Source organism: Acomys minous, assembly GCF_964271855.1.
Source record: "Acomys minous genome assembly, chromosome: 4".
NCBI classification, from domain to species: Eukaryota; Metazoa; Chordata; class Mammalia; order Rodentia; family Muridae; genus Acomys; species Acomys minous.
This window is the reverse complement of record NC_140486.1, coordinates 34,687,929-34,714,889: the sequence shown is the minus strand read 5'-3', so window position 1 is coordinate 34,714,889 and position 26,961 is coordinate 34,687,929. Positions and strand designations below refer to the sequence as shown.

Genomic DNA, 26,961 nt, shown 5'->3' with positions numbered 1-26,961 from the left:
ACTACAACTTCCAGCATGCCAAGAAGTTATCTGGTCCTTAGGCAGGTAAAGTTTACAAGTTAATTTTGAGCATTACATTTCCCAACCTGGAATTGTGTCCTGGATTAAATCTTTGACTCCATGATGAGTACTTGTTTCTTTTTGGATCTAATAACCATCAGCTTAATGGTACCCAGATAGGGATCATTATTTGGTTATAATATTAATGATGCAAAAGCCAACTGTAATTAGCAGGATAAGGAGGTCCAAAGGCCCTTTGAGGGCTGATATCAGAGTTACTAACTAGAAGGAGCCTGGAAATGGATGGTCATTTATTTCAGTTAATAAATTTAGTTTGTAAATATTTTAGTTAATAAATCTATCAGTTGACAAAGCAGGGCCCACCTTTTTCATGTGTCTATTGGGTTATAGGTAACCATTTTGTCCCATACGCTGCGGAGTTTCCTTTTGACAACTTATGGAGGTTTTATAATAAATTTTCTCTTCTCCACAGAAACTGTATCTAATTCTTTTCTCTCTGTTGAACACTCAGTTCAGTAATTCCTTCTATGTGTAGTCAGTCTCTTTCTGAACTTGCTCAAGCAGACCTGGTCTGGCCACTGAATGAAATATGCCTTCTTACTGCCAGTATTCCTTCTTAATCTTAATCTTAATATGTGTGCAATTAAAATCCAGACAGGTGAGCATGGTATGGAAACCTGCCAATGGACCTCAGTAAGTTCAGCCAAAAGTTGAAATTTTTAGATGAAAGTTGAATGTCCAAGTGAAAGTTTTCGTTCCTCTAATACCTGAAAATTTTAGCAAGGATGAAGTCTTCCCAGGAGTCTTGGTTCTGAGGATTCATGAGCTGGTGGTTCATAGCCTGTGATGGCGATCTTCCCTTTCGTGGGTGTAAACTATTGAACAGTATGTAATGGATTTATCTTCGGATCGTGGAGTTAGTGTCACTATAAGTTGGGAGTTTACTAAATACCTTTATAATTCTAGTTTATAGTTGTTGAAACATGCTGGCTTGACTGCTTCCTCTTAACTTTGTTTTAACTATGAGATATCTTCAACTCAGATATTTGTTTATGAAGTGAAAGCAGGTGGGTTTAAAAGTGACCTGAGTCTTGCATTTCTATTTTGTACTGGACCCCTTAATCTATGCAGTTGTACCTGTAGTCTTGTCTGTAACCAGCCCCAGCTTGGGGAGTTTGAACAAGCCAGTTTATTTCGCTGTCATATATATTTTTTTATGAAGACAGCATTTAGGATTAAATCATGTAAAGCGTTTGGCCCAGGACAACTAGAATGTGTAATTAATAATTCATCTAATTCAGACCTCTTGTTTACATTTTTTTTCCTTTTTCTTTTTTAAGACAGGGTCTCTCTATGTTAGCCTTGGCTGCCCTGGACTCGAATTCACAGTGATCTGCCTGCCTCTGCCTCCCGAATGCTGGGGTTAAAGGCGTGCACCACCTTGCGCCACCACGCTCGGCTCATTTACATTTCTTATGCCCACAAATCCAGTTCTTCAAAAGAGTTCTTACAGGTAATGGCAAATGCTCCTCTTTGACTTCAAATATCCCGTTTACCAAAACTCGTATCTTTCCACACATATTCACGCTTTGGCCAGTAGGAAACAAAAAGCTTTGAGGCTCTTATAAAGATGTTCTTGAAAGAGCAAAAATCGTCACAGGCGCTAGATTTTAGAATTGAGCAACATCTGCAAGTCAAGTGCTTGATCTGTTCAAGAACGCATTCACCTCTCCTCCAGTCCTTCCAGCTCTAATGCAACACAGAGGAAGAACAAACGTAGAGATAAACTACTCTATTCAGCTAACACTAGTTAAAGCAACGCCCACTGGCGCCCCCACGCGCCTGGTTTCCAAGGAAACGCTCAATTCCGGCCGGTAGCCTCCGCGCCGGAAGTCACCGTCCCCACTTCCGTCATTGCCGGAAGATCCCGACTCTAATTTAACGCACGGGACGGCGAAGTTTGGGCGGAAGAGGCCTCTGTCAGGGGGCGTGTCTGCGCAGCCGCGCTGTAGCCGCCTGCGTTCACGTGCTGGGGATGGCTGCCGACCCTCTTCCTCCGTCTGCAATGGCTCAGCCGGGAACTCTGAACCTCAATAACGAGGTGAGCGCGCGAGCCGAGTCTGTGGGGTGTGGGGCGCCCTCTCAGCCTCGGGCATCTCCCGCCGCGCGGGCACCGGGTGGAACGCCAGGCTCCAGGAAGGCGGAGCGCGGCCGCCAAAGACCCGTCACGCTGGGAAGGAGGGAGTCACTTGCGCGGGTCGAGCCCCCTTGTCTTTGCGACGGTGGGGGAGGTCACGTACTGTATGGTCACTTTTAATTGTTTTGTGTAATATGAAGCTCAGGATGATGCCTTCCTCTTAAGGTTGTGAGATTTAAGTTTTCTAAGGTGTTTTCGTAGTGCCTGGGGCCCTGAGTAAGCTTTCTGTAAACCTGCTTTTTCTTAATTGTCAGAAACGAAGAGAGGAAAATTCTAACTGAGGCAGTTTGCCCTAACAGGTTGCAGATCTTTAATAGCCGAGTACGCACGCCCGACCTAATTTCTTTCTCCAGGTACTGTGGGTCCAATTTATGTTTCCGTTTCGGCTTTTTGCACTATTAGCCCCAGTTTCTCTTCCCTGGTTTCGCGCTTTGACCTTCACCGCCACCTCCACTGTAGCGTGCTAGCTGGAATCCTAAGAAGTAAGTTTTGAAGAGCAAAGATGGAGCGGACACAGCTACATTCAGTCAGAGTTCCTGACCTTGCCTGTCGTTCATACGCAGGTCGCTGTTCCAGTTTACAGAGCTGGGTACGATGTTGTTTAGGTTTTTTCCACCTCTCCAAAAAGTAGTGCAGAACAGTTTGAAGGAGGCACAGTCAGAGGTGAGGTATAGTTCCTAATCTTCTTTTAAGGATATACAGGAATTGCAGACAATAATTCTCTAAGCCATTTGAAGGCCGTATATGCTTTTCAGTAATTGGCTTTAATCAGAGTTACTTCCCATGCTGTGAGCTCCAGTTTCTGTCACGCGTGTGTCTGGGTTGTCTCCTGGAACATCTAGGTGACTAGATGAAGTTATCAAATCACAAATCATACATAACTCAAATTTAAATTTAATATGTCCTCATAAGTAGAGAATAAAGAGGGCAGAAAATAGTGGAAATGTTGATGTTATCATTAAGGTCAATGAGGAAAAATAGAAGAATACAAATATAGTCATGAATCACTTAATGGCAACAGGTTCTAAGAAACGTGGCATTAGGTGACTTTGTCCTTGGAAACACACAAACCGAGTGGCTGTGACATCACTATCATTTGGTCATAAGTTATTATGGGATCACTGACTTGTGTATGTCCCTTCAAAATTCATGTGGCACATGACTGTATAGACTGGTCTACATCAAAGTTGAGAAGCATATCCCCTGCCCCCAGAATAAGGAATAAAGATGACTACCTAAGAAAAGTTCATCAAAATGGCATTCCCCCCCCCCCTAGAAAGTTGGCAAAAGAGATGGATTAATATCTTACCCAGAAAGGAAGCATGTCTGAAGCGGTTCAGACACTGCCTCACATCTGTTCTGCCTTCCTGTGGCTGGTGCGTTAGTAGTCCGGATTCTGCCCCATATAAAGCGCTGCCCCATATAAAGTAGCTCTTCAGCTACTTAGAGCGGCACTTGTCCCTCAACTTGATCATCTTAACTGCTACTGAGCTCTTCAGCACAGATCTAATCAGCTCATTTCCTTGTTGGAAACCCATTGGCTTGCTTTTGGGTAAAATTGAGCAACTTAAGGGCAGCCCGTGCGTGTGTTATCCTGTCCCTGTCAAGCCATGCGTTCCAGCTGCCCTGGCTTCCTTCTAGGCCCACTACAGTTCTTCGCACATCCTATTCCTGGATCTGGAATTTCCTCGTTACTTGTACTTACCACTTCCTTAAGGAACCCACTGCCAGCTATCCCCTTTGTATACGTTCTGGAAGCACCATGTAAGTCTCCCTGTCAGCATTCGTAGCAGCATTTACATGGGAGTTTGTGTGTGAGAGAGATTCTATGTCCTTCCTACCTGTCTTTCCCTTGTTGCTTATATTCTCAGTACGTATTTTATAAACATTCCCTTTCCTTACATTTATTTCTTTATTTTGTATAGGAACGAGAGGATGGCCCGTCTTTGCCACGGTTCACCTGTAGAACTCGGAGATAGCTCCTGGGAGTCAGCTTTCTCCCTCCAGCATGTGGGTTGTGGGGATACAACTCAGTTGTCAGGCTTGGGCCCCTAGCTCTTCTCAACGTGGTTCAGGGAAGAGTTCTGATGCTCAGTATCTGTCAGACATGTGCCCGTGTGGTGTGGTAGTGACTCTAGGGTAAAGAGTGGTTGCTTGATTGGCATACTTTATCAAATCTGCAAAGATTTGCAAATCTCTAGTTTTGTCATTAAGATAATCGTAGCTGTGATTTGATTAGTAACCCCTGTTTTATAATTTTTTTTTTTAAGATATGTGGTAGAGTGCTTGCCTAGCATGCACAAGGCCCTGGTTGAGTACCAAATACTGCCAAAATAAAATAATAGGGTCTTATATTAATATATTTTATTTAATTTAAGTGAGTTTTATAGTTGATTTACATAATGTCTTAGGAAAAGTGAAGCCTATTTGTGGTAATACTCACTAGGAAAAACTTCAGTGTCCCTGGCTTTGGTAATTATATTCCCATAAAATAGATTTCCAAGAATAAAGACCCAAATTTATAAAGCATTTCCTAACTCTTCATTCTTAAAATACATTTAAATATTTTTAAGTATATTTATTTTGTGTATATGAATGTTTTGCCTGCCTGTATTTATGTGCAGCACGCATGTGCCTGGTTCCCAGAGGACAGAAGAGGCCATTGGATCTAATATCCTAGCACATAGCTAATGTAGATACCAGGAACTGAAGCAAGGTCCTCTGCAAAAGTTACAAGTGCTCTCAACTGCTGCGACATCTTTCACATTCCTTGAAATACATTTATTATTACAAAGTATATTCAATTTTTACCTTTACTTTAAAATAGTAAGCCATTGCTTTTTACTTTATCTTATCATCACATGCGCTTTTCTTTATTGGTTTATAGGATTTTTGGAGAGAATATTCTGTTGGCTTGCTATCACCACTTTCCTAAGCTCTAGCATAGGTCCTTGACTATAGGTGATATGTAAGTATATGTTGAAAGGATGAAAGTATGCCTTCCAAAGAGTTGTGTTAGCTACTGTTGAGATGAGAGGGGCGAATCTCGTAAGTGTTGGCGTTTTACCATCTCATTAGAACTAGAGCAGCAGGGGCGTGCAGTAGAGAGTGTCTACGCTGTGGCATTTAGTGAGTAAAGACTTTGGAGAATGACAACTATGTTAGTTCTATTTATCCCGTAACTTAGGAAAGTATATGTAAGGTTGGGGTTGAGCGTACAGCAGCCCAGTAGAACTTTCTGGGGGAAAACGATGTAATTTTTTGATCTGATAGAAAATAAGTCAATTAGGAAAAAAACATTTAAGCTAGTACTATAATGTGAGTTCTGTCTGTAGTTTTGGTTATCTGAGATAACAAGCAGTTGGTAAGGTTTGAGTTGCATGTTGCTAAGAGCAACATGTGAAGTCGTGTGTTGCCAGGTACTCCTTAGTCTAGGCAGCTACATTATACATGCTGTGGTCCCTAAGCTCTCCATCTTCAGATTGGCTGTCAAGGTGTCACATAACAAGTAACCCATATTTAATAATGGCTGTGAAATAGAAATGTTCACTTTGGTGTGTTACTATTGATCACTTTTATTTTAGTGCTTTGAAGATTTTGGGTCTACTTTATAAATAAAAAGTAATACAAATTTTCTTAGGTCTGTATAGGGGAAGAAACTTACACTAGCAGGATTTTGAACTACCTGTGATTTCAGACAACTACTTTGGGCATCAGAAAACATTCCCCTCCAAGGGGGGAAACAGTATAAAGTAGAAGCTAAAATGCCTGAGAACAAATTTATTTTCTTTTATGTATCATAAATGATAATATCAAAAACATTTGTTTACATATATGAACATGTAAAGCTGTTATATCATAGTCACATAGTATTTTGGAAAGTTATTGAAATTATAAGTCTGCTCATCCTCAAAACAACAGCCAGCTTGTTTGCTTGTTAACTGTTCTGATAAGTTTTGCTAGGTGGCAGCATAAGCTTGGTGGCAGTTAAGTTACAGGCAGTCACTACCATTTTAGACTTTTTTTTTTTTTTTTAGAAATTCTTGTTAACCAAAAAAAATTCAACAGTGTATCTCTAACAGTACGCTATAATCTAATGACCAACCTGAAATTTCCTTGGAAAGGCATACTGATGTTTATAGCTGATATACTTGAAACACATGGAAAGTGATAGAATATATGTCCTTGTAGCCTACTTTTATTGAAGAGTTCTTAGTATTTTGCAGTATAATACTTAATACAACAGCTTTTTTCCCCTGCCTTACAGATAATTATCACTTTTTTTCTCACCTATTTGTCTCATTATTTTGTACCATTTCTATACCTAGTGCCTAGTATTGGTGTATATTTTAAAACTTAGCAGAAGAGATACAATACTGCAGAAACGTGTATGTACTTTCTGTGTGCTCTTTATATACTTTGTGTCTTATGAAGCATGTTCTAATCAGTGGGTCATGGAGAGCGTTGTGTGTGATCCTTTGTTATTGCAAGTATGCCTTCTAAGTAGACTCTCGGAAGTAGGATTTTTATTAAAGATTGCTAACATTTCCTCTGAAAGGACTATAGAAGTTGCCTTTTCTACCAGCCGTGTGTGAGCATGCCTAGTTTCCCACAGCCTCACAGTCAGTGTTTTATGATTTTTGTATATCAAGGAGTGAATAAGTGGAAGTTAAAATGTGTTCTAACAAAAGCACAGATGTGCTCAGCTTTGCCTACTAACCATCCTTTTGTTAACGGTTAGTCTAGTCCAGGTACATGGGAAGGTAATGTATTACTTGGGTTTTAGCTAGTTGACTAGAGAGCAGATAGTCAGCAAGCGTCCATTCACAGCACTTAATTTTGTCTACAGACCATAGTATCAGAAGCTTTTCACTGTTAATTCCAAAATACAGCTTTCTCAAAAGTGAATTATCAATATACATCAGCTTATAAAAGGTAGTATAAATGAGTAAAGTGGCTTGTTGCAAACTATATGGGTGGTCCAGGGCTTCTTAATCCTTGGAGACCATAGAAACCATGAGGTCAACCACCCTGTTCCTGTAGCCATATTCATTGTCATACCAGAAAATGAGCTTCACAAAGTTGTCACTGAAAGCAGTGCCAGCCCAGCATCAAAGGTGGAAGAGTGAGAGTCACTGTTAAAGTCGCAGGAGACAACCTGGGTCTTGATACAGCCCAGGACGCCGTTTTGTGAGCCTTTGGGTGCCAGCCTTCTCCAGGCAGCCTGTCAGACCCATGATGAACACATGCAGGTAGGAACATAGACAGCCATGACGATGAGCTTCTTGTTCTGCTGTGGTATGACCTTGCCCACAGCCTGGGCAGCGACAGTGGATGCAGGGATGATGTTCTGGGCAGCCTGGCGGCCATCACGTCACAGCTTTCCAGAGGGGCCATCCACAGTCTTCTGGGTAGCAGTGATGGCATGGATGGTGGTCATGAGTCCTTCCGTGATGCCAAAGTTGTCATGGATGACCTTGGCCAGGGGGGCTAAGCAGTTGGTGGTGCAGGAAGCATTGCTGACAGTCTTGTGTGATTCGTCATGTCTCTCGTGGTTGACACCCATCAAAAACATTGAGTCATTGGCAGAGATGATGACCCTTTTGGCCTCTCCCTTCAAGTAGGTCCAGCCTTCTCCATGGTGATGAAGACACCAATAGACTCCATAACATACTCAGTACCAGCCTCACCCCATTTGGTGTTAGCAGGATCTCAATCCTGGAAGATGGTGATGTCCTTCCCATTGACGGCAAGCTTCCCATTCTCCGCCTTAACTGTGCTGTTGTGTTGCCATGGCTAGACTCATAGTGGAACATGTAGACTATGTAGTTGAGGTCAATGAAGGGGTCATTGATGGCAACAATATCCACTTTGCCAGACTTGAAGAAAGCCCTGGTAACCAGGCACCCAATGCAGCCAAATGCTCTCATTCCCACTATCATGTCTCAGGGAGGAGGCTGGCACTACACAAAAAGAAGCTGCTGTTTCTGGAGTGGAGAGGAACAGAACACCTACACCCACCCCCATACTCTATGTGTGTGTGTGTGTGTGTGTGTGTGTGTGTGTGTGTGTGTGTATTTGAGTGGCTAAGAAAGGGTCTTGCTTGCTCTGCAGGTCCAGTCTAGCTCCCAGAGTCCACCTTCCCTGGCCTTAGTGTCTGAGTGCTAGGGCCATAAATATATGCCACCATAGCCAGCTACTTCGGCTTGCTTTTTGTCGGAGAATTTGCCAAACTGTGATGCACGTAGTATACTGGCCTTTGCCACATGTGTACAGTATGTGCCAGCTTGTGGCTTTTTGCCAACTAGTTCAAAATTCCCGGATGGCAAATGGATTGGTAACCTTTAATGGCCTCACAAAAAGGCCACTAGTAATGTTTTACAAAAATACAGCTGAGCATTTAGAGTGAGAGGTCGTGAGAAATATTAACATTTTGTTTTTATATAGAGAGAATATTTATGCTCAAATTTGTCTGTTGTCTGTACACAGATACTGAGAAAGAAACAGAAAAGAAAGCATGTTTTGCATTGGTGTGAAGCAGAGTGTATGATGCATTCCTTTGCTTTTATAATTCCTTATCAAGTAATGTCGAGCATACTGCTTCTTAAATTGGAGTTTTCAAGTTGGAGTCTAGCTTTTCTGTGACTAGAGTGTAGCTAGAGGCCAGCTCTGCCTGCTGTGACTTACTAGTTATGCTTAACTAGTAAGTGATACGCTATCATGTCATAAGCCTGCAAGGCTAAGCACGGAGGAATAGGAGTTAATGCTTGAATGTATACATTGTCACTTGGTAGTACTTTGTTTTATAAACGACCTAATTTTACAGTATAGCATAACCTCCTATCATGATTCTACTTCTCTGTTTTTAGTTTGTTTTGTTTTGTTTTTTTAAATAGTCACACCCTGTAGCCTAGGCTTGCTTCAGACTTACCCAGTTGTACCTCAACAGGCTCCTCAGAGATGTCACTTTTCCATTCACTTCATCCCAAGCACTGGGATTAATGATATGAGCCCCATGCCTACCTTCTGCTCATAAGGTCAGACAGTAGAAGACTTGGTATTTATGGATAGTGGATTATTTTCCCCTCCTCAAAAAAAGGTTTTATAGCAAAAACCCACAAATTACAAACATGTTGCTGTAGTGTAGTGAAAGTGATTGTGTTCTTTTAATATGTATCTGAAGCAGCGAATGCACAAAGGTGGTGCTGTGGCTGTGCTTGGCTGTTCAGGAAGTATCTGTTGAACATGTTCTATATGCCATGTGCTATTTTAAATGTTTAGAACTAATGTTGAGTAAAGTAAGATTCTTAACTTTTGTGGAATTTATCTTGGGGAGGGGCTCATTAATTATTGTCTTAATCCAAACATAATTGGCTTAAAAGTAAAATATTAAGGATCTTGTGATAAGTTATATACCCTTTAATTGCAGTAATAAGAAATCTGTGACCTTCAGAAAAGATGTTGAGCCAATCATGAAGAATAAATGTTTACAAGCTCATGGGGAGGCACTTTCTTGTTCCAATTGCAACAGACTGTAACAGCAAAATGCTACCCTATTTTTTGAACTATAAGACACACCTGACCATAAAACACACTCAGTTTTTTGAGCAGTAAAACAAGAAAACCAGTAAAAAAACAAAAAACAAAACAAAAAAAAACCCAGCAATCAGATTGAAAGGCACACCCTAACCACCACCACCAGCACACACACTTTTGGGGAGAAAAAAGTGCATCTTATCGTCCAAAAAATACCGTAGTTACTGGAAATACTCTGGCTTTAAAAACAGAATCCTAACTTGTTTTTCCTTCCATCCCTGGCACATACATGTTCAGCCTTGTCATAGTCCTACACTGTTTACATCTGCATGATTAATCAACATTTTAGTTAAACTATAGACCTAACGTCTTTGTTTCCATTAAGAATCTTTTTAATTTTGTCTTCAAAGGTTGTGAAGATGAGAAAAGAAGTGAAGCGAATCCGAGTTTTGGTCATCCGAAAACTTGTCAGGAGTGTTAGCCGACTCAAGTCCAAAAAGTAAGTCATGTGAAGAAATAACCCTGCAACTAACAGAATGTCAAAACATTTTTAAGATTTGTCAAATTAGAGGGATGAGTGCCTCATCGCTTGGGTTGTCTGTGTAGATGTGACCTGGGTGGGAAAGAATATGCTGTATCAGCATGCTCTTGAATGCTTCAAACCATTTTTGCTTAAGATACAGAATGATTTCTTTCATTTTAAAAAAATTCTCTCTTTCCTCTTTCCAAAATGAAATTGCCTTCAGGGTCCTTTGTGTATTTTATGTAACTGGAAGTTACTCCAGGATGTTAATAAGTCTATGATGCCCACCTTGAGTCAGCAATGATTTTATTTCATCATAAATAAAATACTTTCTTTGGCTTAATGTTTTGAAATTTTCAGTATCTTGTGGATGTATTTGTCAGTTTTTTATGTACCATGTGATGCTTTTGAATAAAAGAATATTTCTTATTTCCAGCTCTTATGGTTTAAACACAAGGATTTAGAAAACCTTCTAATGTATGGTTTCTGGTTTTCTGTTCCTTTATAAATGTTCCAGAAGATAACCCTCCTTTCTTCCAAATCAGATGTTGAATATCTTTATTTTTCTTTAATTGCAGAAAACAGTTTTTTCAATTAATAAAAGCATGTCTAGCCTTTATACCTTAGGAGGCTTATGTTACATTAAATAAAGAGTTTTGATCACAATGTATAACTGACCTTGTCATTAAAGAACTACAGAAAACTGCTAATCAGTGAAATGACTCCAGGATAGTGTGTGCCTTGTCCAGTTTCCAACACAGTGTCAGGTGTGTGGTGCAGTGGGTTGAAAACAGCAGTACAGGGTGGAGTGTTTTTCACATAGGTTTCTCCTAATCGCTTAAAATACTGTTTATTATGACACGGCTTTAAACTAGGTGCCTCCCTTGGTGATATATTGTAGGGGCACGGAAGATGCACTATTGAAAAACCAAAGACGAGTCCAAAGGTTGCTTGAAGAAATCCAGGCCATGAAGGTAAGGGCATGTGCGTGTACATTGGGTGCTTGCGTGTCTACAGGCAACCCTTGTGCTGTGTGGGTGATGCCTCTTTAAGGTCTCCTGAGTTGTTCAAGGCTTACGTGTGTTGCTGAGCTTGGTGATGAGTGGCACATTTGCAAAGCTGCAGTATGTGTAAGTGTGCATATTTCCCAGTTTTTGAAGTGCTAGACTAATTTGAGTCAAAATCGCCAAACTAAACTCTTGTGTTTTATGGTGCCTCGTGCCTTAGTCTTTATTTTTACTATTCCTTAGGCATGTATTCTAAAGTAAGGTCAATAGTTGAGTGTCCGAGTTATTTGGGACTGTGGATGGTGATGCTGGTGGCTGACGTCATCTTTCTCTTGTTGCCAACTCAATAAATTTTTATGTAGTGGTGTCAGCATTTTATTAGGTTCTGTAGAACTTAAAATAAATGTAGTGTTGGACTAACAGGGGCCATATTTTGTCTTTTCAGCCAGACTCTTCACTATTATAATTTTTAGTTCTTCTCAGTGAACTTTCTTTGTGGAAACTTTCATTTACCAAATGACATACCATTAAATGTCTGGAAGACTTTTTTATTGCAGAACTTAAAAGACAACATTTGGTACCAGCAGTTATCTTAATTGTAGGGTAATTTTCTGTATGTTTGACTTTTATAATTTGGTATAACTTCCAAGTTTGAGTTAGATAAAAGAGCAAGAGAATTCTTTAATAATATTTTAATTGAGTAAAATCATCAGTCCTTTTTACTCTTCCTTTTTAAGGGATAGAAAAGTGTTGAGTGGGATACAGTTATCCTAATTAATCTATAAACAGCTATGGCAAATGATTGTTCAGTATGAAGTATATTTATTTGTATTTGTCACTCATCCTATAAGCCGATCAGACACATGAAATCTATTTGATAGACCTTTTCCTGTGATTTCTCCTAAATTGTCATCTTTGTAATTTTAGTTATTCACAGACTTTGAACCACTAAGTTATTGCTGGTTTTTCTTTAAGAAGAGGTCAGTGCATACAAGAGACCTATATGCAGTCTGTAAGGAGTGTGATAATAAATAGCTCCTTCGTCACTAGGATACTTCCATTTTATAACTCTCAGTAATACCATTCTGTTAGGGAGTTCTCTGATCTATATGTGAAGCTTGCCTTCTGCTTCATCAGCAGGGAAGTCAGACCTAGTGCTAGAAAAGTTTGCAAAGCCATGGTTCACTGGCTGTGTATTGAATTCATACACTGTATAGTATATGTATTCAAATTCCTGGTGGAGGTTAGGGTATTCTGGCTTTACTAGTCTGATTTTATCTTGTTGCTTCTTTCCTGGTTTGTTTTGTTTGTTTGGTTGGTTGGTTTGTTATTGTTTCTCTTTTTGTATTGACTCAAACATGCCATTACATTTAAATGTAAGAATTCAAAATATTAATAGTAGTTCACCTGCATGTTTATTTTGTTAACATGTTTAATTTCATTTCTGACTCATACTTTTATAGAAGTATTCTGAAAGAAATAAATACATTTATCATTGCTTCAATTGAAAAGTCTTCCATAATTTTGAAAGGTATTGCTCATACATTTGGGAGTATCAAAGAAATAGCCACAAAACAGCAGATTCACAGTTAACAATTAAGTTCAAAGGAGAACCTCTGCTCTCTGTCTTCCCAGAGGGCTTCTCTTTGGCCTGACACCACTAGACTTTTATAGTTGTGCTCATGACAGTCTTCTCCTTGCTTGGTATGATTATAGGGTATTTTGTTGCAAGATGTCATCCTCGTGAGGAAAACCCAATATATTTTTAGAAATGGGAGTAGTTTCTTTTTAACCGTGACAGAGGAGGGGGTGGGGGGGTAGCAGGAAGACCAAATCTTTATGATTCTATAAAATAATAGGCTCCAGTGTTATATACTATGAGTATAAGCCCCACCTCCGATGCTATGTCTAATAGTATTCAGACTCTTTAAAGTCTTAACGTATACATTGGCTTCTGAAACACGTTCTTATAGTAGTAACTTTTCTCCTGATGTAATTGTCATCTCAGAAGCTTACTTCTGAATAACTGGCCCTGTTCTAGCTCTTTCTGAAGTCTGGCTGCCTGGTTCAATCAGCTATTCTGACTCAATCTCTTCTTCAAGCTGACTGACTCAGTCTGGCTTCTTTCAGCTTTTCACTGGCTTGCTCTGCTTCTTAGCACCACAAACTGAACTGCACCAACCTGCTTGTACTGTACTACTGTACTCTACTGTATTGTCTACTCTCTCTGTTCTGTATCCAACTCTGCTGTCCCCTTAAGTAGCTGTCTGCCTTGTCTGTTCTAAGAGTTGGGCATATCCTACCTCTGACTCATTCTGCCAAATCTTTCTCTAATTGATCACTTGGTCTTTCTCTCAATTAGAGGTCATTGGGATTAAAGGTTTGTACTAAGGGCATGTCTGTAATCCAGCTAGAGCAGTTAAAGGTGTGTATTCCAGTCAGAGGGGCTAAAGGCTTATATTCCAGGCAGAAGGGTTAAAGGTGTGTGGCATTCCAGCATTCCAGCCTGATCACACAGATGTAGAATACTTTTCCATCAGAGCAGCCATGTGGCTGGATTAAAATTCCTCCACAAGCTCTTCCTCACTGAAAAGTAGCTTATGAATTAAAGATCTCCGCCTTATTTATCTGAAGACAAAAGGACAAAACTGAAGCAAGTGAGGGCAACACACTTTGCTTTTTATGTGAATGCTGGGGGTTGAATTCAAAACATGGCAACAGTATTATCGACTAAACCATCTCCCCAGTGCCTAACATGTTTGTTATTAATTCTAAAAAACTTTTCCCAGCACTACCATTCTGATTCCAGAACTGTCTACCCTCTCTCAATACAGCCCATTGTGTTTCTGCTGTCATGTTTTCGCAGCTATCTGTTTTCATGGCGTTCCTACTAATACATAGGGAGGGTGTTTTAAGATAATGAGTCAGCTTTTCCAGTTAATTTTCCCAATCTGTAGTAATGTGTTTGGCACATGGATGATTGAGTAACATTGATTTTTTTCTTTCTTTTTTTTTATTGCTGTATTGATAATGCTAGGATTATTCTGAATTCTTAGACATATGTAAAATGCTGCTAAACTGTTAGTAAAAGGACTATGAAATCAAGTTTTGCTTTATTATTTATTAGTGTTAAGTCTCAGAAACCTAAAGATAATAAAGCAGGGTCTAGAGAGATGATGGCTCAGCAGTTAAGAACACTGGCTGCTCTACCAGAGGATCCGGGTTTAGTTCCCAGCACCCATATGGCAGCTCAGAACTATCTGTAACTTATATTCCAGGGGACACCGTCACACAGACATATATGCAGGCAAAATATCAATGAATGCTCATAAAATAAAAATAAATTAATTTTAAAAATAAAGATAATAAAGCTAGCTCTTCATCATAGAAAGTCACTTTAGTCGGTATTCTAAGGCTGCTCATTTTTATATATACATATATATTATATAACACTTCGTTTTTACAATGTTGTTTATTGGTGTGGTTTTCCATGTGTGAGTACGTGGCAGATGTCTGGAGATTGGGGGCACAACTTGTAGTCTTCAGGCTTGGTGCTGTCTTTACCCACTGAACCATCTCACCTGCTCCCTATTTCATTTATTAAACGGCAGAAGTCCTCTAGCTTCTTAAATCGGTACGAGATATCCTAGTTCTTGTGACCTTTGAAATGGTCTACAGGAGATGTTGGTGGTATGTGCATAGATCAGTATACACTGCCCACCGCTCACTGAGGAAACACCATTTGAAAACTACAGTCTTTAAATTGAAAAGCCACATTGCTTCCTAGAATGTAATTTCTTTAGCTAAAAGTCTGAGTTTTGAATAGGCCACATTCCTGATCCCTTAATATTGTTTTATTGTAGGTCCTGTAATAGAGACATTATGTCAAGCATGTGATGGCCTTACCTTACTCTTCTAAACACAAGCAGATGTCCCAAATGTAAGTGACATCTGTTTCTCTGAAACTTGCTACCTCTGGGGAAGCAGGCCAGGCTGCATGACATGTTGGCAAGAAATGCTCTTACTGGCTAGGTTACAGTGCACACCAAGATTTTGAGGAAAGAATCAATTCTGGAATTGATCCATCCAGATAAGCCTCCTTCAACGGCAACTGAGGAGATTCAAAAGATTTAGGAGTAGAAAATGCTACGTGGCAACTGGGAAAGGCTGCTATTTTTATTTGATTTTTCAAGTTTTGTAATTCTGGAAATGTGAACTTTTCACCCTGTTCAGATGTTTCCTAATAACCATGAAAGTGTCCAAGGCACTTTCAACCATTAAAGTAAAAAATGTGGACAAGCAGTAGTACTATTAGAACTATCATAAGATGTAACAGGTACATGAAAATATTACCAGCATTTCTTAGGAAATAACAAGGTCATCTTATAAGATGGGTATAAATTCAGTCTGGGGTTAAAATAGAAACAGATTCTTAGTTGTTTGTTTTTGTACATGTTAAATTGATTTGTAAAGATTTGTTTACTTTTATTTTTCTCTGTGTGAGTGTTTGGCATGCATGTATGTACATGCCTGGTACTCACGGAGGCTAGGAGAGGGCATCAGATCCCTAGGAACTTGAGCTGCGAGTTGTCATGTGAGAGCAGGGAACCAAACCCAGGTCCTCTACAAGAGCAGTAAGTGTTGCTGACTGCTGAGCCCTCTCTCCATTTTCCTAAACTGATGTTTTAAATGTATATATTATAACATAAGACCTTTCTCATAATACACACAATATACTTTGTATATATCATCCCCTGAGTCTCTTAACATCAGTCTTTTCACCGCTCCCCTTTTTAATTGGACTATTCTGCTCTGCTCTCAAGTCATCAGGACATATGTTATTTTATGTATCCATATATTATAGTACTCACAGCTGAGAAAAGGCATGCAATATTGAGACAAATTGGTTTCAAATATTTAAATTCACCAATGAGCATATGTTGAATTATTATTATGAAAATCATGTACTTTTGTTTTTTCTGTATGTTAGAAATATTAGCGCTTTGCTCATTAAATTAATATTTGTGGTAGCAAGAGAATCTCAATAATACATATTTTCCTTAAAAATGAAAATTTATATGTGTGAGAAGATAGCTCCGTGGTTAAAAACACTGGCTGTTCAAGGACCTGAGGTCAGTTCCCAGCTCACACATGGCAGCTGTAATATACAGCTGTCTATAATTCCAGTTCTAGGAGCGCCATCGCCCTCTACTGGTCTCCATGATGCTGGTGATTTCAAGTTTTCTAAATCTGGAAACCAGAATTTTCCACCCTGTAAGGATGCTTCCTGATAACTATGAAATTCTCCAAAGCACTTTCTTTTTTTCTTTTTTGGTTTTTTGAGACAGGGTTTCTCTGTGTACCAGCCCTGGATGTCCTGGATTTACGTTGTAGACCAGGCTGGCCTGGAACTCACAGAGATCCTCCTGCCTCTGCCTCCTGTGTGCTGGGATTAAAGGTGTGTGCCTCCACGCCCAGCCTCCAAAGCATTGTCAACTGTTAATATAAAAAACTTTCATATAGGCAAACACCCTTACACATAAAAATAAATGTATCTTTAAAGGAATAAAATAAAAACAATTCCAAGGGGGAATTAATTCTTGGCAACCTCTAGTAAATTGCATCTCCTTTACATTCTCCCCCTTTTCCTTTTTTAAAGGCAGCCAAATCTAGACTCAATCTTTTTGTGTGTGTGTGTTGGGGGGGGGGGTGAATTCGGGAGAGAAAACTTGTTCTTTTAAATCCTTATAACTGTTGAAATAAGCTATGATAGAAGTTGCAGGTTGGGGAGCACTTGTCCTTCTGCCGGCCACAGCCCCATTTTTTAATAATCATTATTAAAACCTACTTTAAAATTCATATCTGGTTAATCATACAATTGATAACTGAAAATGAATGAAAGTTGATGTCTCTAAAAGTTACTCAAATTCCATATTATGTATGCAGGTTGCAGGTTTTGTACATTGTAGTTTAAAATTTAGCTGGTGTGTAGAGCAGATTGATAGTTTCACTGTTTGCTGCCAGAGTGCACTGCTCTGTGGATCATGGGATGAATGGGGATGAAAAGGTCTAGAACATACTGACCTGAAGCACCTTGGGAAGAAAGGGATTATCTTCACTTCCATGTCAGTCTCCTGAACGGAAGTCAGGGCAGGAACCTGGAGATAGGGACTGGTGAAGAAGCCGTGGAGGACCACTGCCTACAGGTGTGTTCCTTAGGGATTGCTCAGCCTGCCTTACAGCACCCAGGACCACACCAGCCCAAGTGTGGTACAGCCCACGGCCAATCTGGTGGGGGCATTTTCCCAATTGACGTTCTTCCAAAATGATGCTAATATAAAAATTAACCAGTACGATTGACCCCTTGTCAACTTCACACTTAAATCACTGTTCAAGTAGAATGTTTCCTTTCTCATTTATCCGGAAGATGATAAGTTAATAAAATATAAAACTTAATATCTTTAAAAGTCCCATAGTTTTCAAAAGTCTCTTTAACTGTGGGCTCCTTTAAAATCAACAATAGGTTAAGTGCTTTCTTATTTCAAGGGGAGGGGGGACCCCAGGACACAGATTTTGCTCTGAGCAAAGCAAAATCAAATTCTTAACAGCGTAAATGCCTCAGGTACCGATGTTTGGGAGTCACTCACAGTCTTTTGGGCTCCTTCAAAGGCCTTGGGCCATTTCTCCAGCCCTGCCCTCTGCAGCACACACATCCTGTCTCCTAGGCTCAGGCCAGTTCTACTCCACAGCTGCTGCTGCTGCTGCTGCTGCTGCTGCTGATCTTGCCAATTGGCATCCCTAAACTGCTGGGGTCATTTGCTACAGCTGAGCTGCACTGTTGACCAACAGTGTCTCCTTGTCTCTCTTGAGGGCCTCTGATCCTGCTTCATGGTTTATTAATTTTAATCATGGAGTGGTATGTGTGTGAGTGTAGCTTCTTGAAGAGGCCGGAAGTTTCAGATCGCTCTGGACTTAGAGGTGTAGGCAGTTGGGAGCCGCCTCATATTGGTGCTCGGAATCAAACTCTGGTCCCCTTAACCACGAAGGCATCTTTGATGGGTATTTGAATATGGGTATTTTGGATGCGTGCATGCTTGAGTGTATGTACTTCTGTCGTGTGTGTGTGTGTGTGTGTGTGTGTGTGTGTGTGTGTGTGTGTGTGTGTGTGTGTACATGTGCACATGTACTTCTGTCCTGATATCATATGGAGGACAGAAGAGGGCACTATAACCCTGGAATTGGAGTAACAGATGGTTGTGAGCTGCCCTGTAGATCTGGGAACAGAACCGGGGGCCTCTTTATAAAGGCACTTTTTATAGTCTGCCCATTTTAAATGACATCCTTTGGGCTCCTGTTTGTTCACCAAATGTATAAAATAATAATCTCTACAGCCTTCTTCTGTTCCTCTGCTTTTTTCCAGTTTCAGTTATTCTTTATAGTCAAAATAATGGGGTTTATCTCTTGTGCTTTTATGCTGAATCACTAGTTAGTTCTTACCTGCAAATTCATACTTCCCTCAAATCTTGCTAGTAAAGTGATTTCTCCCAGACTAAAGTTCGTCTTTTAGGATAACCCTCTGCAGAGCACATGTATACGGTGTTCTTTCAAGTTCAAGCTGCATTTATTTATTTGTTTGTTTGTTTTGTAGGCTTGATATTAAACAACATTGACAGCATATAAATCTTTGGATTACAGATTATAGTCCTTGAACTTGGTGTTGTGGGCTCTTGTAAGGGAAACTTACACTTAAAAGCATTTGTTATAGCTTTTCTAGTTATCGTGGTAATTTCCTAACTATAGTAAATATTCTTTCCTAAAACTCTACAGTTTTTTATTGTTTCCTAAAGAAAGACACAGAAGAAATTTAGCTCATGATGCTCATAGATTAACTAGAAATGTTGTTTTATTTCACAGGAATTGAAACCTGATGTAATAACTAAATCAGCTCTTGGTGATGACATCAGCTTTGAAAAAACTTGCAAAAAGGTATGTCTGTGGTAGAGACAAGGTACGAGGCTTCCCCGAGATGTGGAACACTCTGTCTTGCCTCTATAATTATTTCCTGGCACACCACTCCTCTTTTCCTATCTCCATTACCAGATTTTAGTAGCTAAATACATAAAGTGGTGGTAACTATTAGAAGAAATTGACTTACATCACTACTGAAGGTTTGGATTTATTTATTTGTCATTTGTTTGTTTGTTTAGTTAGTTACTTGGTTTTTGGTACTCGATGTTTTCCCTGGGATTTATCTTTTCCTGTCACTTGCCCAATTGCATAATTTAAAAGTATTTTTTAAATTGTTTCCTTAATAAAGAAAAGAGTCATCTTGCCCTCCACCTACTTAAAATTCATGTCAAGTATGTGATATATGCATCAATTTCTTCTTTTAGTTATTCTACTTTTTAATGATTGTTCCTCATATGTTATTGTATGTTGACCAAAGACATAAAAACTTTCTGTGTTTTGAATATACCTGTTTCTTTTTTTTTTCCATTAAAAACAAACAAACAAACAAAACTTAATAGAAGCAAAGAGAATGTATTTCAGCTCAAAAAATTAAGGAGCTGAGATGGATTGTTGGGGATACAGTTTACTAGTGTTATTAATACCATGGACAGACAGATAGGCAGATAAACAACAGCATGATGGAGTCATGAGGGTCTGAGTGTAGACCCTAGCAGAGGCAGACAGCAGGGTCTCTTAAGAGAAGTGGGAGTCTCTTATATTTTCTGAGGATTCTGAGGTTTCACAGCACAAGCTCAGGTGATTCCCAGGCCAGAATCAGGGGTGGGCGTGGGGAGCTGGAGGTCTGCTCACTAATACCTCCTTTGATATAGACTTTCCCAGGAAAGAGATCCTCTTAGCCTGAGACTCACAGACACTGCCTCAGTAGCACTTCAGTATCCAAAAGGGAAAAGGCTGCTGCAGCCCGACTCTACCATTACATTATACTATCCACCATCATGGTATAGAAGGTGTGGTGGCTGAGGTTGCTCCGTCTGTGGCAGGAACTTCCTGTGAGGCTTGCTTATGTTCTGATGGATCCAGAAGCAGAGACAAGATGAATGCGCCCGAACTATTCCTCCAAGCCCTCACTTAAAGGTACCGGTAGGCCTTACTTCCCAAGGGATCCTTAACCTCCCAAAACAGCTTCTATCAGGGACCAAGCAAGTACCAGATATGGGAAGGAATTTCTATTTCGAGGTATAGCATAGGACCAGTAAATGTAGAGATTGGTCTGAAAGTAGGACCTGAGAAAGATGTGACTGGGATGGAGTGTAAGCTAACTGAAGATTAACACCGACCTTCAGTGCACATCCTCCAGGTATTGATGAGCTCCTCCCTTTCAAGCAGGAAAAAAATGCCAGTATCTGTAAGTGCTATCCTACATTTTTTTTTTAAGTAGCATGAATAATTCAATGTATTAATATTTAAATGACTGGTTTTATTGTAGATGTATGCCTATTTTTATCATTATTGCCCATCAATTTAGTGCATTTTACATGTGTATATTTCTGGGTGCTGTGGCTCCAGGGCGGGGCCCTGTCGATAGTGAGGAAAGCTTCCATATTGCTCCATAGTGTACGTGCCCATGTCTGCTGGCATGCCATGTGACACAAAAGGAGAGTCTCAGGAAACTGGTAGAGCTTCAGCTTGGGCCTGGAACAGAGTGGTGGCTGCTTTCTTGGTCTGCACAGAAGTTCCCTTGGGTGCTGGCAGGCCTGGCACCTCCCTATAGCAACACTAGGATGGTTGGCTGCCCCAGAGCTTGTGTCAATCCCCCATTATTCCAAAGACTGTATAGAAATGCTGCTGCGCAATAAAAGTAGATCTGCTCTCCGCACTGGTCTCTGGGGTCTGTTTCCCAGCTTGGTGACTCCATCTCCCTCAGCCCCTTCTGGATGGATTAAATAGTTAGTGGTGAACTTTATTCAGCTTCTGCACAACTCTTCATATACACCTGACTTGTAGTGTATAAAGTTGTGTGGAAAATACTTCTTTTGTCTGTTTTCAACATTTAAATTAAAATCTAGTTGTGTTCATATGTAATATGCCTGATACTTTAAAATGCTTTGGTATCTGCAGAGTATTATGCAAGGTTTCATTACAATAATCAGCCCAGTGAGCTATTTTGGATCATCTTCCTAAAAGCTTTACAGATAGTAAGAAAGAAGGTCTGTCTGCAGAGACTTAGATTGCAGTGCTGTGGCGAGGTTGGAGTGTCCGATCTGGACACTGATTACCTCACCCCTGGCTAGCTGGAGCCCCTGGATTCCTTTCCCACCTGAGTCAGAACTAACATCCTTTGACTAATAGGTAAAACCTTTGGAGCCTATTAACTTAGTAGTTAATTTCCAAAAACCAAAATCTGTGTGTGAGCTTCCTTAAACTGCTTCCATGTTGGGAGTATGGAATTTGGGGTAACCTAAATCTGTGCTCTTGAGGTCAGTCCAAGCAGCTCCAGAATAAGTTCTCTTACTTTCTTAAGATGTGCCAACTGTTATGTGTGCCAACTGTGGTAATTTGTTGATTAGTTTCACTAGATAAAACTTAAGCCCAGTTTATTACGACAAGTGTTATTAATACTCATATTACTGTTATACCAGTGGATTTACAGTTTGTTTAGGTAACATTTCAAAGAATTAGAGCTGCATGTAAGTAATCTTTCCTTTTTGACACTTACTTTTATCCAGAGTGTAGTTGAAGAATTATTTTCAAAATTGAATAATAAATGCCTTTGTGTTGAGAATAAATACCCAAATGCCAAACTAAAATTTTTCCACTAAAAGATGAAGGTGTTTTCTACTTTTTTTTTTGTTTAATTTATTTGAAATGGAAGAAACTGGAGGTGTGTGAAAAACCACAGTTTCCTGAGAGTTTTCCATGGCAAACATTGTGTCAGTTTTAAATAAGGAAAGCTGTGGTCTCTTCCAACCAGTCTAAACTTCTGCATGCAGGTGTCAACACTCTCCAGACACTACAGAGCCCAGTAGCTGCACAGTGGATGCATTTAAATTTAAGATGTATCCCAGTGTCTGTTCCTTCTATGTATCTCTATAACATTGTCTCACATTTGGTTTTGGATTAATCATTTGTGGAGATACTTTAGCCTTTTAACTACAGCCACAACAGTCAAATATTTGTGATGTGTTGGTTATGAGCTAGGTTCTGTGTTGGGTTGTCAGAATGCATCAGGGATAGAAAACTCAAAATATAAAGAGAGAAACTATATTATTCTAGGTTTCCATTAAATAAGAATTCAAATATTTTTCTCATCGTAACTTAGCACTAACACAGTAATTGATTCTTTCTTATTAGCTTTGTTTCCTTAGACCATTTATGCTCTTTGAAAGTAGATATGATTCTTTTTTTTTTCTTCAAGTTTATAGCCTGTGACGTCTAGCATAATTCTAGGTTTTTATAGACTGTTCAATGGTGACATTTTAATTATTTAATTTATTTATATAATTTAATTATTCAAGACTACTTACACGTTTGTTAGTGACTGAAGTCAGTCAGTAAGAATGTCTTTAGAGTAGGTTGCGTGGGAAACTCATCTAGAGAGAATATTTGTGAACTCTGTGCCCTAACTAATACGCACAGAAGATTGGTAAATTCCAACGTAATTCTTTCCATTAGTGCCAGGTTAATTTTGATGCTGTGTGTTTATTGCTTTCCCTTTGCAGCCAGATTCTACTGCAACTGAAAGAGCAATTGCCAGATTAGCAGTTCACCCTCTTCTGAAGAAAAAAATTGATATGCTAAAAGGTATGAATCAAATGACAAGTCAATATGCTTAATGCATTTAGGCCTATGATTCTAGATAGATGATTTGATTTATTTTAAATATTCATCTTTATTAAATAGAACTGTGCACATGCCCGTAAGCCTGAAATATGTTTGATATCATAAAAAGGTACTAACTGAATTTCTTCTAACTTTTAATGTTTATCATATATGATATACATAATCATGTTGAACAGGTGATGTTTAAAGTAGTGATACAGCTCATAGTGTGTCACATAATTTTTATATATCTTTTATAAAATAAGTTTATGAAATTAAGTACTTTGTCAAAGATTAATTAGCACTTTTTATATCTGAAAACTAATTCAGTTCATTAACACAAAAATTAATGTTTCTATTTTACTGTTTTAGTGTTATTTTTACTGTTCATAAATCAAAAACATGAAGTCATTTTTTTTATTTTGCAATTTAAGATGTATATTTCTGAGTATGTCATACATAAACTTGGTGTTTAAGTAATGAAAAGATTTCTTTATGACTTCAGACTCCCGTTACAAAGGTACTGTGGAATGTTTCCACATAGCCAATGCAGTGCTGTGACACTGACACTTTGTATGTGACACTGACAAAGTGACACTTTGTATGTATGTACCAATGCTAAAACAAGTCTTGCACGATCTTCCTTGAAGCTGCTGTCCAAGCCTTCAAAGATGCAAGGCAGAATGCTCCTGAGGCCAAGTCATCTAAGAATACTTCAGAAGCAAGCCAGGATAAGGATGCTCCGTGTTCAAACGACGATGCAGACGAGCTACAGCATTGTGAGAGAGCTGTTGTCAGTGAGCAGAAAGGAAAAGACACCAAAACAGTAGCAAAGAAAGCAGGAAGTGATTCAAAGAAAAAATTGACCAAGACAGAACATGGACCCAAAACAGTGGCCACTACACATTCTCCAGGGAAGCCTTTAGGAAAGGGTGCTGTGGTCACCTCTGGACACCAGAAGGCACCTGCTGAGCCCAAACAGAAAGCCTTAGCTGAAGCCACAGTGAACGAGAGTGGTGACAGTGGCAGTGATGAAGAGTCAAGTGAGGAAGAAAAGGAGTATTTTGATGACAGCACTGAAGAACGGTTCTACAAACAGTCTTCTGCGTCTGAGGACAGTGACAGTGGTGATGACTTCTTCATTGGAAAAGTCAAACGGACACGAAAGAAGGAATGTGGTTTCCGCTCCTCAGCTAAGGAACAAAAGCCCCTCCCAAAAGTGTCATCCAAAACAAGTACACTTGAAACCCATTGGGATGTCCGAAGTGATAAACACAAGGTCATTCCCGGAGCCAGGAAATTAGAATCCGTGTTTTTCCACTCGTTATCTGGACCTAAAAGCTGCAGAAGGTAAGGGTACAATAGGAGAGAAACTCCTCGTGGACCTGCTTTGCATGAGCCATGCTGGGTTTTGGCCTGTTGTTCTGTCTTTGTCTCTAAAATTGGGTAGCATGTAGAGACACACATCCAGCAGTGGCACGTTGCCCACCTTCACATGAAAAGGTACATTATAGCCCAGTGACAGCCTGGCCAGTTTTAGGCTTTGTTCTTCCTTTGTCAGAGTTTCAAATTTTGCAATCTTTTTTAATGAAAAACTTAAACTTTTTTCACATCTGTCTTGGTGAACGGAATTGTCTGATAGGTGTGTGATAACCTACTACCGTGCAGACACCGCCATTCCAGCTTTCAGGGCATGAGCTGCGTTTCCCCAGGTGGCTTCATATTGGGGTGTTGCTCTTTGTTCATGCTGACAGCCACTTTCACAACTGTTCTGCCATAAGATTTCGTTTCATTTCTCTTATCTGATAGAGAATACTGGTGTGTTCTAACGTAGAGACTGTGATGACCTTTGTTTATAAAGCTAATCTGAACAGTTAATAAAAAATAATATAATAATGGTCATTAGAAAGACCTTATTTCTGTGTATTTTTGGTCAAAGATAGTCATTAATAAAATAAGATTCAGTAAATATTTTTCCTAAATCTGGAGTATGGAGTCTTAAGAGTAGTTAAAATATTTACCTATCTGACACAGTCATGCCCAAAAGGTTTCTAGGTTTTTCTTGGTTCTGCACCAAAAATGTAGATGTTAATTTTCATTGTGTGTAAATCATTCTCCCCTTAAGGAAATGTCTGAAGTTCTTCATCTAGACAATCTCCGAGAGCAAGGGGAAGAGAGCCAAAATGTTTTCCATTGAACAGAAGTTCCTATGTGGGTGGAAAGGAAAGAGTGTGTGTGTGTGTGTGTGTGTGTGTGTGTGTGTGTGTGTGTGTGTGTGTTCATATTGAAAGTGAAGGACTATCTGATTAGCTGAGTCCTAGCTTATTGTATTGGCTCTTGTAGAATGAGCTAGTGGATGCATCTTGTGGGTGAGCGTTATCATTCATTCCATCATCATCAGAGAATTTGTTTCATCTTTTAGGTCCTAATGTTGTTTCCCTTTTCTTTTAGGGATCCCAGAGAACAGGCCCCAAAGACTATAGCCCCAGGTATGTACTCACTGCTCCACCTGTGCGCCACCAACCAGCAGTACTTTGTCACACTGAGAGGATGAAAACGGTCATTTCCTAACAGTATTACTGAATTGTATACCCGTAGAAATGGAAATGGGATGTCATATCATTATTGCTTCCCTCTGCCTTTGTCTCCCCATGTTATCAGAGCTGCCTGCTCTCTTGATGTTATTGTGAGAAAGATAACATAGTACATCCTGTCAGAAGTCAGTCAGTAAGAATCTGCGTACAAAGACATGGTAGTGCACGCCTGTAACCCCAGCACTTTGAGAGCCAGAGACAGGTGGATCTCCGTGAGTTCAAGGCCAGCCTGGTCTACAGAGGGAGTCCAGGATAGCCAAGGCTACACAGAGAAACCCTATCTCAAAAAAAAAAAAAAGAAAAAAGAAAGAAAGAAAGAAAAGAATCTGTATACAAGGATTAGAAAATTAACTCCTCCTCGTGTAAGTTCTTAACTTGAAGCTGTCTCTTACTGGGCTTCAGATTTAAATTGTGAGATATTATGTCTAAGTAAAATGAAATTTTTCCTTAATAATTGTATAAAAAAAATGAAATCTATCCTGTTCTTTTCGAAGATTTTCCAGAAAATGAACCTCCAATCAAGAATCAGTTTCCAAAGAATGTACAAAGAGGATTTCAGAGAATGAAGCAGCAGTTGCACGCACCTCTGCATCCTTCATGGGAAGCGAGCAGGAGGCGAAAAGAACAACAGTCCAAAATCACTGTGTTCCAGGGCAAAAAAATAACATTTGATGATTGATTGATGCTAGCTCCTTCTGAGCTTTCTATCAAAATTTTTCTTGTTTTTTATTTTAACTACTTTATTATTTAAACTTGTGTTTAAATAAGTCTCTTTGAAAGAATTCTAAAATATATTTTTATGTGTTCAGGGAAAGTTTATATAATCTTTCTACAAATCTCTAAATTTGTTTCATGAGTGCTTGCCCCAAATTATTTCTTATATAAAACAATTAGATATTACAGAATTGTAGGTTTTCTCCTTTATTACAAAATATATTTCACTAGCTACACTTTGTCTTGAAAATAAGGCAAATCGGGGCTGATGAGATGGCTCACTTCCTGCAAGGCCAAGTGACCTGAGATTCCCATGGTAGAAGAACAGAACCAACCCACAAAAAAAATGTTCTCTGACTATACGTGCTCTGTGTGGCCTATATGTGCACACATGCACAATGTGGCATATACATGTGTACACATGCTCTCTAACACACACAATAAATATCATAAAAAATGTTAAGACATATTTAAAATAGTAGTGGAAAAAGAAATAATGACATTTTTATAAGCAAAACAAAAATGTAGTTTTCATTGTTGATATAGATATAATATATAAATAAATATTAATTTGCCATG

The 26,961-nt window shown here is 39.4% G+C and overlaps 1 protein-coding gene and 1 pseudogene across 2 annotated transcripts; one reads left to right on the top strand and one right to left on the bottom strand.

Annotated features, from left to right (window-relative positions):
- Positions 1-1,967: 1,967 nt before the first annotated feature.
- SRFBP1 (serum response factor binding protein 1) lies at positions 1,968-26,961 on the top strand. Its single transcript, XM_084780169.1, has 8 exons — positions 1,968-2,122; positions 10,165-10,253; positions 11,179-11,251; positions 19,199-19,270; positions 22,975-23,056; positions 23,725-24,424; positions 25,526-25,563; positions 26,163-26,961. The coding sequence occupies exons 1-8, from the start codon at positions 2,057-2,059 to the stop codon at positions 26,345-26,347; spliced, it is 1,305 nt and encodes a 434-aa protein (XP_084636295.1). The 5' UTR covers positions 1,968-2,056; the 3' UTR covers positions 26,348-26,961.
- Positions 2,398-8,967, bottom strand: LOC311595748 (glyceraldehyde-3-phosphate dehydrogenase-like; annotated as a pseudogene). Its single transcript has 3 exons — positions 7,452-8,967; positions 7,377-7,414; positions 2,398-7,306 (listed from the first exon to the last, which is right to left on the bottom strand). The product of its transcript is annotated as a glyceraldehyde-3-phosphate dehydrogenase-like (transcript).

Excerpts from the sequence above, each read along its gene's own strand:
- SRFBP1 (XM_084780169.1), top strand. The coding sequence starts at position 2,057 with ATGGCTGCCGACCCTCTTCCTCCGTCTGCAATGGCTCAGCCGGGAACT. Across the intron at positions 10,254-11,178 it reads AGCCGACTCAAGTCCAAAAA|GGGCACGGAAGATGCACTAT; the intron begins GTAAGTCATGTG and ends GATATATTGTAG. Across the intron at positions 23,057-23,724 it reads AAAAATTGATATGCTAAAAG|CTGCTGTCCAAGCCTTCAAA; the intron begins GTATGAATCAAA and ends TCTTCCTTGAAG.